The 14,329-nt window shown below is 41.1% G+C and overlaps 1 protein-coding gene across 1 annotated transcript in view; it reads left to right on the forward strand.

The window, feature by feature from the left end:
- The first annotated feature begins 2,038 nt into the window (after window positions 1–2,038).
- Window positions 2,039–14,329, forward strand: part of LOC139936630 (RNA-binding protein 26-like) — a 30,138-nt gene continuing 17,847 nt past the window's right edge. Inside the window, 9 exon segments of the mRNA XM_071931483.1 lie at window positions 2,039–2,436; window positions 3,063–3,181; window positions 3,616–3,928; window positions 6,020–6,159; window positions 7,896–8,150; window positions 9,635–9,999; window positions 10,001–10,145; window positions 11,740–11,817; window positions 13,191–13,337. Of these exon segments, the coding sequence (XP_071787584.1) occupies window positions 2,375–2,436; window positions 3,063–3,181; window positions 3,616–3,928; window positions 6,020–6,159; window positions 7,896–8,150; window positions 9,635–9,999; window positions 10,001–10,145; window positions 11,740–11,817; window positions 13,191–13,337 (1,624 nt within the window). The 5' untranslated portion in view covers window positions 2,039–2,374.

The raw sequence follows: 14,329 nt of genomic DNA on the forward strand, positions 1-14,329 counted from the left end.
TTATGGGGGTTTTTCTGCTGTAAAAATAAAAAGTATATCCAAACATAATATGGAAGGAATATTGCCTGCCCCCTCCCCCTTTTTTTCTTCACAAACAAAAATATAATTAAAAACAAAGCTTAAAAGCTTAAAATCACGTTTAAATATATTTTTCTTGTCGTATTTTTTTCTGCCGTGTCAAAGTTGATCAAAACCTATATGGGAAGGGATATTGCCTGATTTTTGTTTGTTTGTTCAGTAGGCCCCTAACTGACACTTGTAATGTTTTGCTGCGAGGGACCTTGTTCACACAAGGACCGTAAAAAAACTTTAATGGATATGATCAGGGTGGCCAATCCCGTGATTGGAATGACTTATTGACTGCATCATCTTTAATGGATGCGTTCGAATAAGCTTCCCTGTGTCAACCCCTATGACCCCGCGGTGCTCATTCGGTAGGGGGAGCCCAGACAAGCAGCTCGGGCCAGCCCGGGTGAGCCCCTGGAATGACGTCAAAGCTATTCGAACGTGCCGGGTGCAGATCGGGGTCGACCCGGGGAAGCTAGTCGTAGTCGGCGAATCAAACGCACCAAGAATAGTATAGAATTGAAAAAATTAAGGTAACTTACACTCTCCAAAAGTGGCAACATCATGAGGTCGGATTGTCTGGTTCCAGTTTCATGACCTCGATTGGTGTATATCGCTTTTTTCAGCTCCAGCTGGAAAGTACAGTCAGCCAGAGAAGGTTGCAGGGATGGAAATAGTTGTAGGCTACTAACGGGTTCTTTACAATAACATTCCAAGAAACCACAAGGTATCCATTGTGCTGAAGTCCACCGGTGAATAGAGACACTAGAAGACAGTTAATAGCTTATTAGCGCTTGCATACATACGTACATGAAGCAGATTCTCTGAATTGTCAAGTAAATGTTGATGGTTGGGAGCCGCGTCTACTGCATACTGTTTGTTGGTCAGAATCAACTTGAGTGCAGTTTGCAGGAAAATATACTGGTAGAACACACATGAACTTCTACCAACAATCTTTTCCCGTATGATCTCAACTGCAGAACTAATGGAGTGGTTGACAAAAATAATGAGGACAAAATAAGTCCTTGCTCTATGGTTCAAAGTACTCCACTAAAGGTTAAAGTGATGAGGTGAAACAGAGCAGTTGTAACGCGCTCAGTCCACTTTTGGGCCGGGCCTACATAGGCTCTTAGAATTAGGAACCTTTAATTAAAAAGAAACATAATTAGTAACTTTTTGAGGGAAGATTTTTATGCAAAACTTCTGACATATCCCTTGATCGTGTTTGTCGTGCAGGTTTATGTTCTCTAGTGGTATAGGCTACCTTTGACCTAGTTGTAGACGAAAGCAAGTACATTATTTTTTAATTTTCGTTCTCATAATAATATATCAAACCCCATGATCAAACTTAAGAACGTTTTGGGCTGCAATAAATTATTTTGTTTATTACAACAATGTATCAACCTTGGGCTCTGTGCTTCAACTTTTGAGAAGATTTGTTTAGTTTTATAGATGCCGGGCGCTTTACAAATTTTACTTAAAATTCGGGTGGGTTTTTTTCTAGGATGAGACAAAATCAAACGGCTGACCAACAATTGAAAAGAAATCTGAAGTTTGGTACAGTTGTCTGAAATCATATCTGGTTGGTTTCCAAGAGGCTGGGAGACTTTTAATATTTATTGAGTATTTTTTATATTTTATATTTAGCGGTATCATGATGAACGTTGGTAATGAATGCGGCTGACTATCACCTAGACTAGGCCTACTCTTTTATTCACGAGCCGCGGAGTGTGACGGTAGCTAGATGTTCCGGCTAAAAAAACTATCACCCACTAATGTTAAAGAGCGCCCTCTATTCTTCAACGGAATTATTTTCCCCTATGTCGAGTCGTCTTCATCATCATATCAGCACGTAAAACACGAGTTGTATACCGGACGAGCTAGACGCAATATACTAACGTAACGCCTATTCGTTTACGCATGCTGGGGACGACTAGACTAGAAATAACAGATTATTTGTGCATGCACGCAGCATGCGGTGAACGCGACAAACGTGGCGTCTTTAACATAACTTTGTCAATAACAAACACAAATTGTGGAATCAACGACAATATGAAACCATAAAGCAAGATAACAAGCATAAAAGAGGTACAATTTGTGTGTACACTGTACAGCTCATCTGCAGTGACGTGGCTTCAGCTAAAAATTTCGGCCAAACTTATTTGTTGTGTTCCATCTTGAATGAGTGAAAAAAAACGCGATTCAACGTAAACTTATACGGAGTATAGTCACCCAGACCAACCGTGTTGACAAACTACGTAGTTAACGACACAGCACCAGACTGCTACATGCTCTGTGCAGGAACAAAATGCCAGTGATACAAAATGTTGAAAAATTAAAGGCATGGTTAAAGAGAAAACTTGAACCTATGTAAGTATGAAAACAGTAATAGATTTTACCCATTTGAATTGTGTTTTTGCCCCAACTATTATTACCTCAGCATGTTCAGGAAAATTTGGGGAAAGTCAAGATGCCAAATTCGACCGCCCCTTCTTCTCTTCTTCCTTGATCTTCGTCAGACATGGTCAGACTTCACTTGCTCTTTTACTTCTGACATAAAAAAAGGCAATTATTTGTATTTTCACATTTTCAAATTCTGCTATAATTATAACTTAAGGAAAAGTTTCTGTATGCCGCCACCACTTTTTCATTTGAATCGATATGAAATAATATAGTATCTAATTTACCTCAATGAGATATCCCTTTTTGTAAAAATGAGTGAAAAAGTGGTGGCGCCATACGGAAAGTTATCCTAACTTAATTCTGTTCTTCACTCTATCTAAATCTAAAGCCCAGCTCAATCATACTTCCTACGAATGTGTAGCAAAATTTACGTCATAAAATTCTGCTTTTGGTTTTGCACGACTGAATGCAAATTTTCCAGCGTTGGAATGCTGGAGGAAAAGTTTACGTATGGCACTGCAACTTTTTCATTCGATATGTAATAATATAGTTGTAAAAATGAGTGAAAAAGTACTTCATACTTCTTTCTACAGATGTGAAGCTGATCCGGTCCCCTTGTCCAAGTATGTCGTTGCCCTCGTCAAAAAGGATAAGAGTGAGCAAGAGCTTAAAGAAATCTGCACTGCTCAGCTTGAAGTGTTCCTGGTCGATGGTATGCTATGGAATAGTTACATTTAAGCCTTCCCCTTTACTGAGCCCAGACCCTGAGTAAACAACTGCATGTTGTTGTTTTTTAAATTGGGAACTGAGGTAAACACTATGTATCAGGCCCGATGCTTCAGTCTTGATAGGGCAAGTTAGGGCACAAAGGCGTTTTCTCCTTAGTAATGGCACCTCTATGAGGAAGATGGTACTTTTTATTAGGAGCACCAAAGCAATGACCATGGGCATGGAGGCAATTTCCTGCATTGCCTCATTGAAGCAAAGTTAAAGGCAAACCCTGGCTTGTGTATAGTTTGTATTATTGCAAAAGGTAGCGGAAGATTCTGTGAGGTACATTCTAGAGTTCCACTGGTCTGCATTTACACACAAGTCATTTTAGTTAGTAAGCAGGTTTTTATTGATGTTTTTGTTTATGTTTTTTAGAAACGGCAGGTTTCATCAATGAGCTTTTTGTAGCTATTGCTACAAAGTCCTACATGAATGAAGATGGCGACAATACCGCTAGAGATTCTCCCACAGCGGACTTGGCCATAGACAGCATGGGAGAGGTTCTACCTCCACCGTTGCCACAGCCCCAGGTGGCCGCTGATGCCTCAGCCTTGCGGGAGGAGATCGTATCATCATCGAAAGTTGGTGAAACGGGAAAGCGTGCATCGGAGACGGCAGAGGAGGGAGACCGAGAGCATCGTAGGACGCGTCGTAGTCGCAGCAGATCACGGAGTCACAGTCCTGGAAGGTGAGTTGGAAAGTAGTAAATATTTTGAGACATCCGCTAGTACTGGGACGTGATTATCTTTGTCAGACTTGAGTGGGGTTCATACTTTCTGCGAATGCAAATGCAATTCATCTTCCTAAACTGTGCAGAAACCTCCTCTGGAGTACATGTAGGCCTATTGACCCCTTGCACGCGCGTCACACGCGGCGACTGATGCCACGCTCCCCATGTTGGTGGGCAGTTAGGTTTACATGTATTAATGCCGCGTCGCCTAAAATGCGCACTTCACTGCATACTGCACAGCATACTCTATCCATAGAGTTATATATGAAAACACACAGTGAAATTGCCCACCAGTATGGCGCATTCAAGATCGTCAGGTGGAATGGGTCAATATTCACAAATCTGTAATGAATTATTTGCATCAGTTGACTTGTGTTCAACTCCTACGAAACTTTTGCTGCCAAAACAGCCCTCTGGCGTCAGTATTTGTATTGCGTTGGCATTCGCAGGAAATATGAACCGGGCTTTAGATTCATTAAAGTCAAAAACACTCTTTGTGCCTTTATCCATTTTCCATCCGCTGATTTCCTGTTTACAGCCAATATTATTGTTTCACACTTTAAATCAGCAAGAAACAAATTGAAGTCTGTTCTTTTGAATGCATTCATTGCTCTAGCGTGTGTCTAAAAAAAAAACTATACACTTTTGAAATGGCTTCCGAATAAAACATATATGATTCTGGGGGAAAAGGGTTAGATATGTATGGATAGGTTAAGGATTCAACTTTCATATGACACCAAAAGCCCATGATTGGGTAAGCACTGCTCACTGAAGAATTCGTAGCCGACATCTTGGGAGTGAATTTTGTAAGCGCCAAAGAACTTACCGGTCACAAATTTGAAGGCTAATTACTGCGCAACCTAGTTTTCATACCCTTTACAAAAGTGAACAGTGCTCACCCACTCGTGATCTATCTTTGGACTTTTTGTTGTCATATGAAATTTGAGTCCATAAGCTATTCATACATATAAACCTTTCTTTTCCCCCAGAATCATATATTTTTTATTTGGCAGCCATTTCAAAAGTGCATATTTTTTTTGAGACATCCTGTATGGGTCTTAAATGTTTTCAATCATTGGGTAAAGCCCTGGGCCCAATTTCATAGAGCTGCTAAGCACAAAAAATTGCTTAGCATGAAATTTCTTCTTTGAAAAAAAAAAACAGGATTACCAACCAAAAGTCTATTTGTTGCATATTGCTTGTTACTGGTATTCAGTTCTTGTCTGCTTATCGTGAGTCTCACATGGAAATTTGGTTGGTAGTCCTGTTTTTATCAAGGAAGAAATTTCATGCTAAGCAAATTTTTGTGCTAAGCAGCTCTGTGAAATTGGGCCCTGTTCATACTCCCTGCGAATGCAATACGAATTTGGCTTCACAAATTCGCAACGAATAATTCACAACAGTTGACTTGCTCAACTCCTGTGAAACTTTCGCAGCGATAACACCCATGTGACGTCAAAGTTTGCTTCATATTTGCATTCACAGGAAGTATGAACCAGGCTTTGAAGGAACACGTTGCCTTGGATCGGTCGAGTCGGTATTTGAAAAACGTTTGTAACCATGTGTTATAAAATGTATTTGAGTAGAAAGATGTTGTAATAGTAGAACACAATGATCCACACAAACATGCACGGTTTTTCTTAAACCTTGTCGACTAACATGGTCGGCAATTTATGGGAGTCAAATTTTTGACTCCCATAAATGGCCGACTGTGTTAGTTCGCAAAGTAAAAGGAAAACCGTGCAATTTCGAGGCAAATTTGTGTGGATCATTGTAATCTACTTTTACAACATCTTTCTAACCGTTGCATTTTATAACAAACGGTTACAAATGCTTTTTAAAGACCACCTCATCCAAGGCAACTTGTTCCTTTAATGTTGATGATAATCGTCTCAATTTTCTCCCAGCCACAACACTGCAGGTTTTAAACAGCCGTTTGTGACCTCGTTGAACTCTCTTATCCCTGCTTCAGAATCCAGTGGATGAAATTCCATATAAAAATTTATAGCTTTGATTTTTAAAACAATTGTTTTTAAACCCCCACTCTAGGCGGAGACGAACTCGTGAGGACGACAGGCCCCGTCGTCGTGATGACCGCTATGATCGCCACGGTTCTCGCTACCATGGTGACAGAGACAGAGGAAGGGATAGATACGGCGGTTATAGGGGCGGGAGAGGAGGCTACAGAGGTCAGTGAGCTTCTCAGATATTTTTATTCTGAATATTTTGTGAAAGTGCGAGCAGCAATGCCAACAGGTTGAACAGGGAGCTGTGCCCAAATTCATAGAGTTGCTTATGGGCACTTGACACTATTGATAATTACTCAAAATAATTGATAGCATAAAAACCTACTTGGTAATGAGCAATGAAGAGCGTTTGATAGTATAAAAAATTGTGAGAAACGGCTCACTCTGAAGTAATGTAGTTTTTGAGAAAGAAGTAATTTAAATGAATTCCAGACCTCAGCTTAGGTCTCAAATTCAAGCATCTGAAGCACACAACTTGTGCAACAGGGGTGTTTTTTCTTCCTTTGTTCTCTTGCAATGTCGACGACCAATTGAGTTCAAATTATTAAAGGTTTGTAATTTTATGCATCTGTTGAGACACACCAAGTAAGATCACTAGTCTTTAACAATTACCAAAGATATCCAGTGCCTCCAAGCACAAAGAGTAGCTCAGCACAACAATGTAACTAATTCAAAGTGTGACTGGTATCCTGCTCATTTCTAGGCAGAAAATTGTTTAGCAACGTTTTCTGTAGAATTTAAAGGAACACGTTGCCTTGGATCGGATGAGTTGGTCAATAAAAAGCGTTTGTAACCCTTTTTTATAAAATGCATATGGTTGGAAAGATGTTTTAAAAGTAGAATACAATGGTCCACACAAGTTTGCCTCGAAATTGCGTGGTTTTCCTTTTACTGTGCGAACTAACGGCCATTTATGGGAGTCAAAAATTTGACTCCCATAAATGGCCGACCGTGTTAGTCGACGAGGTAAAAGGAAAACCGTGCAATTTCGAGGCATGTTTGTGTGGATCATTGTATTCTACTTTTACATCTTTCTACCCATATGCATTTTATAAAAAAACGGTTACAAACGCTTTTCAAAGACCAACTCGACCGATCCAAGGCAACATGTTCCTTTAAAACTTCTCATGGTGGAATTACAATTTAGTAAGATTTATCCACGACCCACCCCCACCAGTCGTTCTCCAGTCTTTGCTTTACAGTGTTTTTACTGCTTATCAACATGGAGGGACTCAACAACAATTTCTCAGAATTAATTGGTTTTAATACAAACACAATAGACCCTTCCCATGAAATATGCCAATTACATTCACAGACCCTACTGGTACAGACCCTACTGGTTGGCAAACGCCATAGAGTTGGCAAACGCCATAGAGTTGTGCACTAAGCAGTCGCGCGATCGCGCCTGCGTCACGCAGCCATTAGCCGTATACAAACACAGCTGATGTTCCCTCAATTTGCCAACCAAAATTTTATTGTGCAAGTGCTGTGTGCAGTTTACGTATTTCATGGGAAGCTTCCATTTGGAAGAATGGAACACAAAATATTCGTTTTGAAGTTACAAGAGTAATCAGTACAAACTAAATCTTCATTAAATGCCCTAAAAGGTACCATTGCATTATTCTGTATTTGAGATCAATTTCTGGGAACCCCCAACCAGAATTTGATTGCAGATAGAATGCTAGAGAAACTATGCCCTTGAAATCAACGTGATTGTGTGATTAATATGCACTCATGTCAAACACGAGGGTACACATCGGCAAATATTACGAAAATTGGAAGTTGTTCCTGGCTTCTACAATGCCCATAGAAGAAGCTAGTTATGACACTTGCGTACTATGCTAAATTTAAAATCATTATTGTTACAATATTTTGCTGTTAATTTTTCTTTTCTACAGGTGCTCGAAGCAATAGAGAAAGGTCGTACAATGACCGTCGTGATGACCGCCGGGACGATCGGCGTGATAGTGAACGGCACCGTTCCCACTCCAGAAGCCGGTCCAGATCGCGGTCACGTTCCCGGTCTCGCAGTGGATCCCCGGCACCGCCGAGTGGGTCGGTGTTAAACAGCGTCATCACAGTTGTAGGAGGAAGTCAGGGGGACCAGCCCGGCATGAAACCAATGGTTAGGGATAGATGCAGGGACTATGACGGTGAGTGTTTCAGGCCTGAATGCTTCGTTTTTGAAAGATCAAGGGCACCAAGGCATTTTCTCCTTGGTAAAGGGCACCTTATTGACCCCTTGCATGCGCGTCACACGCGGCGACTGTACCTTGCTTACCATTTTGGTGGTCAATAGGTTTACGTGTAAACGCTGCGGTGCCTAAAATGCGCACTTCACTGACTATCGCACAGAGTGACGCTGCCCACCAATATGGTGCATCCATGATTATTCGATTATGACGTCAGGTGAAAGGGATAAATAAGGAAATTGTAAATTTCTACTGGAGCACCAAGGCAATGACCAAGGGCATCAAGGCAATGACCAAGGGACGTAGAGGTAATCGCCTTCATTGTCTTTGTGGGGTATCAGACTAAGTGTTTGCTGCAATTTCATGTTGTTTTGGAAGTCACAGGGCTTGAATTTGGGATCGAGTTCCACAAGTCCAGTGGTTTTAAAGAACTTATTTTGCAGTGAAATCTTTGTGGTCAACGATCAATCAACAACACACATTGAACAAAATATCCTGAAGACCTTTTCGCAAATACCCATTGCCCAAGCACTAACTGTTGAATGAGGTGCATGCTGGTCTAACTAGGGATAAAACTTGATCGCTAGCTAGACCAGCATGCACCTCATTCAATGCCTACAGCGCATGTACCGAGTATTTATGGGCTTTATGAGCTTTGCCCTCTATTGGCCAAAATTGTTGATGCTTGAATAGCCTTAATCCAGGGCTGTGTATAGTACATAAACCACAGGCATGTGCCACGTTCTTTACTCGGCTATTGAAAGTGTACCGAGTTGGAGTCTAGCCAAGATTTCATATGAGTATGTTCGTTATCAACAGGCCAATCGCAGCGTGTTGAATTATGGTTAGGTTGGACTTTGGACCTGGTCTATTGTATGCACATTACACCATTAAGTGATTTTGCACCATAATCAACACAGGGACTTGCATTTTATCAGAAATTAACACAACACAAGTAAAACAAATTCAGAATTAGTTTGGTTTAAATTCACACACAACTAGGAAAAAGAGCAACTTGATTAAATGCCCTAAAAGGTACCATTGCATTATTCTGTTTTTGAGATCAATTTCTGGAAACTCCCAACCAGAATTCGATTGCAGATAGAATGCTAGAGAATCAACGTCCTTGAAATCAACATGATTGTGTGATTAATATGCAGTCATGTCAAACACGAGGATACACATCATTTGGAACTATCTACAGCCGATTTCACGAAACACTAGGATTAATCCTAACTCTAGTTAGGAGGAGTAACCCGTCCTAACTTAGGATGGGTTCAATGTGTCCTACGTATCTGGATACGGAACTGAACCCGTCTTAAGTCCTAAGATTAATCCTAAGTTAGGAAGAGTTTGGTGAAATCGACGGCTGGACCCATAACTCCTGACATTATATGCTCCAAAATCTGCTTTGTGCTGAATGGTGTTTTTTTTTGTTTCTACAGAGAAAGGTTTCTGCATGAGAGGAGAGCTGTGTCCATTCGACCACGGGAACGATCCAGTAATAGTTGACGACGTCAACCTACCCAAGATGCTGAACCCAACCCCACCCCTACCAGCCCAGCCTCCACCCTCCCAACCTCCACCCCCTCACATCAACCCCGGCATGCAGCCACCAGGCATGCCCCCAGGCATGCCCATGCCGCCGAGGTTACCACCCCCTCCTCCTGGAGCGCCGTTCCGCCCTCCATTCATGCCCCCTGGGCCACCGCCACCGGGGCAGCAACAGCATGGACCACCGAGGATGATGGGCCCCATGATGCCACCCAACTCCCATGGGGAACCTTTCCTCAACATGCCCCCCATGGGTCCCCCCACCCCACATGCTGAGAGGCCTACCACCCATGTCCAGGGCTGATGGGATGCCACCAATGCAGCGTGGACCTCCTCCCCCAATGACAAGAGGTCCACCGCCACAAAATATGAGAGGTCCTATGCCCCCACGAGGCCCGCCAGGTAATTTTTGAATCTTTCTCCTAAACCCTTCTGACTGAGAACAAGTAGCTTAGAATTAAGTATAAGCAAAAAGTAAACTTGCTGATGCAATCATGTATTTGATCTCTTTTCAGGGAGTGTTGGCTCTAAAAAAGATCCGGTTTGGTCTTGAGGTGTCGAACAGAATACTCTGCTCGTCTTTTCATAAACACCAAGACCAAACCAGTTCTTTCAGAGCTAACACTCACTCAAAGGAGATTAAATACATGGTTGTACCCGCAAGTTGACTATTTATTAATAGTTATTTCTTATTATTCACACCATGCAAAGCTTCGAACATCGCTTATCAAGTTGCTTGTTATCATTAATGTGTCATAGGCTCTGACAGTACTAACATTTGGTTCTTACAGCACACATATCGCAGTTGCTAGATCAAGGCACTTTATCTTATCATTTTCCCTGCTCATCATAAAACTTATCAATCTCCTGGCGATGACTAGTATACACATAATGAATGTTTATGAGTGCAATGGTGCAAATATGTTCATGAGTTGAAAGATGGAATGTTCTATTCAACGAGGCGGAGCCGAGTTGAATGGAACATTCCAGCTTTCAACAAATGAACATATTCGCACCATTGCACGAATGAAAAACATTCATTATTTGTTTTATATACATCCAAGTAGATCTTTGTCATTTTGATTGAAAGATACAACTTTCAAAACAAACAAAGCGTAGGCCTACAATTTTTAATTGTAGGAGCCGAATGCTAGTAATTTTACTAATATGCCTTGCAGTAACACTGCTGCGTTACCAAAGACACGCGCATGCAGTGATGTTTTTACTCAGCTTTTTCGTTCCATCCGAAAAGTACCATTGCAAGTATGCAACGGTACTTTTCAGATGGAATGAAAAAGCACGGTGAGTGACTCAGCGTGCAATGGTACTTTTATTTGCTACCACGTAACAGACAATCCTCCAATCAAATGGCAAGGATCTGCATGGGTGTTATATAAAGCAAGCTAGTCGAAGTGCTGAGACCATTCAAGAACTCACTCTGCAGTAGTGAAGTTAGTAACAATCCTATATAAGCTGAAGTAGTAGTCCAAGTCGATGTTCGACCTTTTGCCAAGGTAGAAGTTAAAAAGCAGGACGGTTCTCTTCAGAACTGAGAAGTCTCCCGCGATCCGAAAATCTACTCCGCTGTAGTAGAATATACAGCAAGACAGTTAGCAAGTAGAAACACACATGGTGTTACCGCAAACCAAATATACACTGATCTTTGCGAAAAATTGTACCCACGCAGATAATCAAATACTTCCGGGTGATTAGAAACAATAATAGTTGAGTGTTCTCGACTGCTTGGCAGCAGCGCACCATTATTTTCAACTAAAAGATATGTTTCTTAAAGGGAAAGGAAAGCCTGGTCCATACTTCCTGCAAATGCGATATGAATTTGACGTCACAAACAGTTGAAATGGGCTCAACGCCTGCGAAGCATTTGCTGTGAAAACAGCCCCCATACGTAAAAATTTGCTTCAGAAATATGACATAGGAAGAAAAACCACGTTGAGGGCTCACTCTTGAATGTTTATTATGGTTTTTATGTATGTAGGTCAAGACAGAAACAATCTGAGGATGGAGCGACCCCCCGGGCCTCCGCCTCTCCGTTTTCCACCCCCTAATCAAGAAGGTAATTTAGACCCCGCCATGATATGCATTCACTGATATATGCGCATTTACTAAATGACAACAGGGGAAGGACCTTGCTCAAATAGCATGTCAACCAAATAAAATATGGGCTTAAAGACAGTGGACACTATTGGTAATTGTCAAAGACAAGTTTACACACTTGGTGTATCTCAACATATGCATAAAATAACAAACCTGTGTAACGTTGAGCTCAATTGAGCTCAATTGGTTGTCGAAGTTGCGAGATAATAATGAAAGAAAAAGCACCCGTTTGCTTTCAGATGCTTGATTTCGAGATCTCAAATTCTAAACTTGAAGTCTCAAAATCAAATTTGTGGAAAATTACTCTTTTCTCGAAAATTACGCCACTTCAGTGGGAGCTGTTTCTCACAATGTTTTATCAGTAAGGTTTTATGCTAATAATTATTTTGAGTAATTACCAATAGTGTCCACTGCCTTTAAAAGGTTTGGGTACCTTATGTACGACACACAACACATAAGTCCACAGTTTTCTAGCTTCAGCAAGAAAATATTACATCAACAAATTTCTGCTTTAGAAACCATCAAAACCCCCAAAAAAATTAGCAAAACAACAGTCACATTTGCGTTAGTAACGTTTGTATTTCTGGTTAGTACAATTGTTTGGAACAGTGTTAAGTTTCTGTGCTTAAAGACACTGGACACTATTAGTAATTGTCAAAGACCAGTCTCCTCACTTTGTGTATCTCAACATGAGCATAAAATAACAAACCTGTGAAAATTTGAGCTAACTTGGACATCGATAACTATGAAAGAAAACAATGTGAGAAATGGCTCCCTCTGAAGTAACGTAGTTTTTGAGAAAGAATTACTTTCCATTAGTTTGATGTTTAGACCTCAGAATTAGATTTTGAGGTCTTGAAATCGAGCATCTAAAAGCACACAACTTTGTTATTTTATGCACTATGTTGAAATACACCAAGTGAAAAGACTGGTCTTTGACATTTACCAATAGTGTCCAGTGTCTTAAAGCCTGGGCGACTACTGAAATTTGCTACTCGACTAGCCGCACCTCAAATAGTTTAATTCCCAAATTTTATTTGGCAGGCGTAATATAGTGAAATTCATGCTGAAAGGATTGAAGGATTATGTCACTGAGGTCTGATTGTGTTATGTAAATGCATTATGTTGCGTGTATAGTTGTGAGCGACACAATTGGATCACCAAGCAGGTAGTCCCAACTATTTTTTGTAGTAGTCGTGGCGTCATGATTAACTAAGTAGTTGAATAAACAGTAGTCGTGACTTGACTAAGCAATCAATAGTCGCGACTTTGACACTAGTCGTACTAGTGGCCCAGTCTTATTTCCATTGCTTCTGTGTTTTTGCACTTCAGGACCACCAAGGCACCTACAACCGCGACCCAACAGGCCCCCCATGCCATTTCAGCACCCACCCAGGATGAACATGCCAAGGGGCCCCCCTCCTGGACAACCAAGGGGCCCCCCTCCTGGACAGCGCCAACGGTTCTCTCCACCCCGGGGTAAAGTTGTTTTCTCTTTTTAATTCCCAGCTGGATATTGAGGCATCTGCAGCCGATTTCACAAAACTTTACGCAGCTGCATAAGTCCACTTGCGCAACGTTTATGGTGCAAGTGTTATAGACCACTGCAAAGTAGAACACCATCAAACATGAATGAGTGGTCATGAAGCTCGGTATTCTATTGGTTAACAGTTTCTGCCCAAACCTGCCCAAACCTTAGTCAGTTTCCCGAATTCGTTTACATGACACCACCATTAGCCCCCTCAAGGCGTGACGTTTCCTCCGATGTGCTATGTGAACCAGTAGTGTAAGTACGCTCATGCAATGTGAATCTACATGCTTCATTTGAAGGCTCAAAAAAAAAAAAATCTTTTTGTCCCGGTTACAAATACATCACTCTGACTTGTCACACGAGGCAACTTTTACAGGCAACTTGGAGGCAACTAACTGCAGTTATTTTTCAAACATTGTCTTACAATCCACAGGAAAAATACGTGAACATTAAAATGTGACTGTCTTTTCTTTTTGGAAATTGCCTGGAACTGGTTGCCTATAAATTGCCACGTGTGACATGGCCTTTATTGATCAACTTCTCTAGAACTGAGGATACTGTTTCCAGAATATCCTTGAAATCTTATAACTCCCGGGGTGACCAACAGGTGGAAATGCCCTCATTTCATAACGCCTCCTAAAACTTTTATCCTAGTGTCCAAAATTTGTTTTTGCCCTGCAATATTTTCTGAAGTTTCTCACTGGGCCCAATTTCATAGAGCTGCTAAGCACAAAAATTTGCTTAGCATGAAATTTCGCCATTGGTAAAAACAGGAGTACCAACCGAATTTCCATTTTGTTGCATTTCCTAGCTAGTTGTATTCAGCTGTTGTTTGGTTATCTTGCAAATCACGTAGAAATTCGGTTGGAAAATCCTGTTTTTATCAAGGCAAACATTTCATGCTAAGCAAAATTTTGTGCTTAGCAGCTCTATGAAATTG

Source organism: Asterias amurensis, chromosome 4 (genome assembly GCF_032118995.1).
Source record: "Asterias amurensis chromosome 4, ASM3211899v1".
Taxonomy (NCBI): Eukaryota; Metazoa; Echinodermata; class Asteroidea; order Forcipulatida; family Asteriidae; genus Asterias; species Asterias amurensis.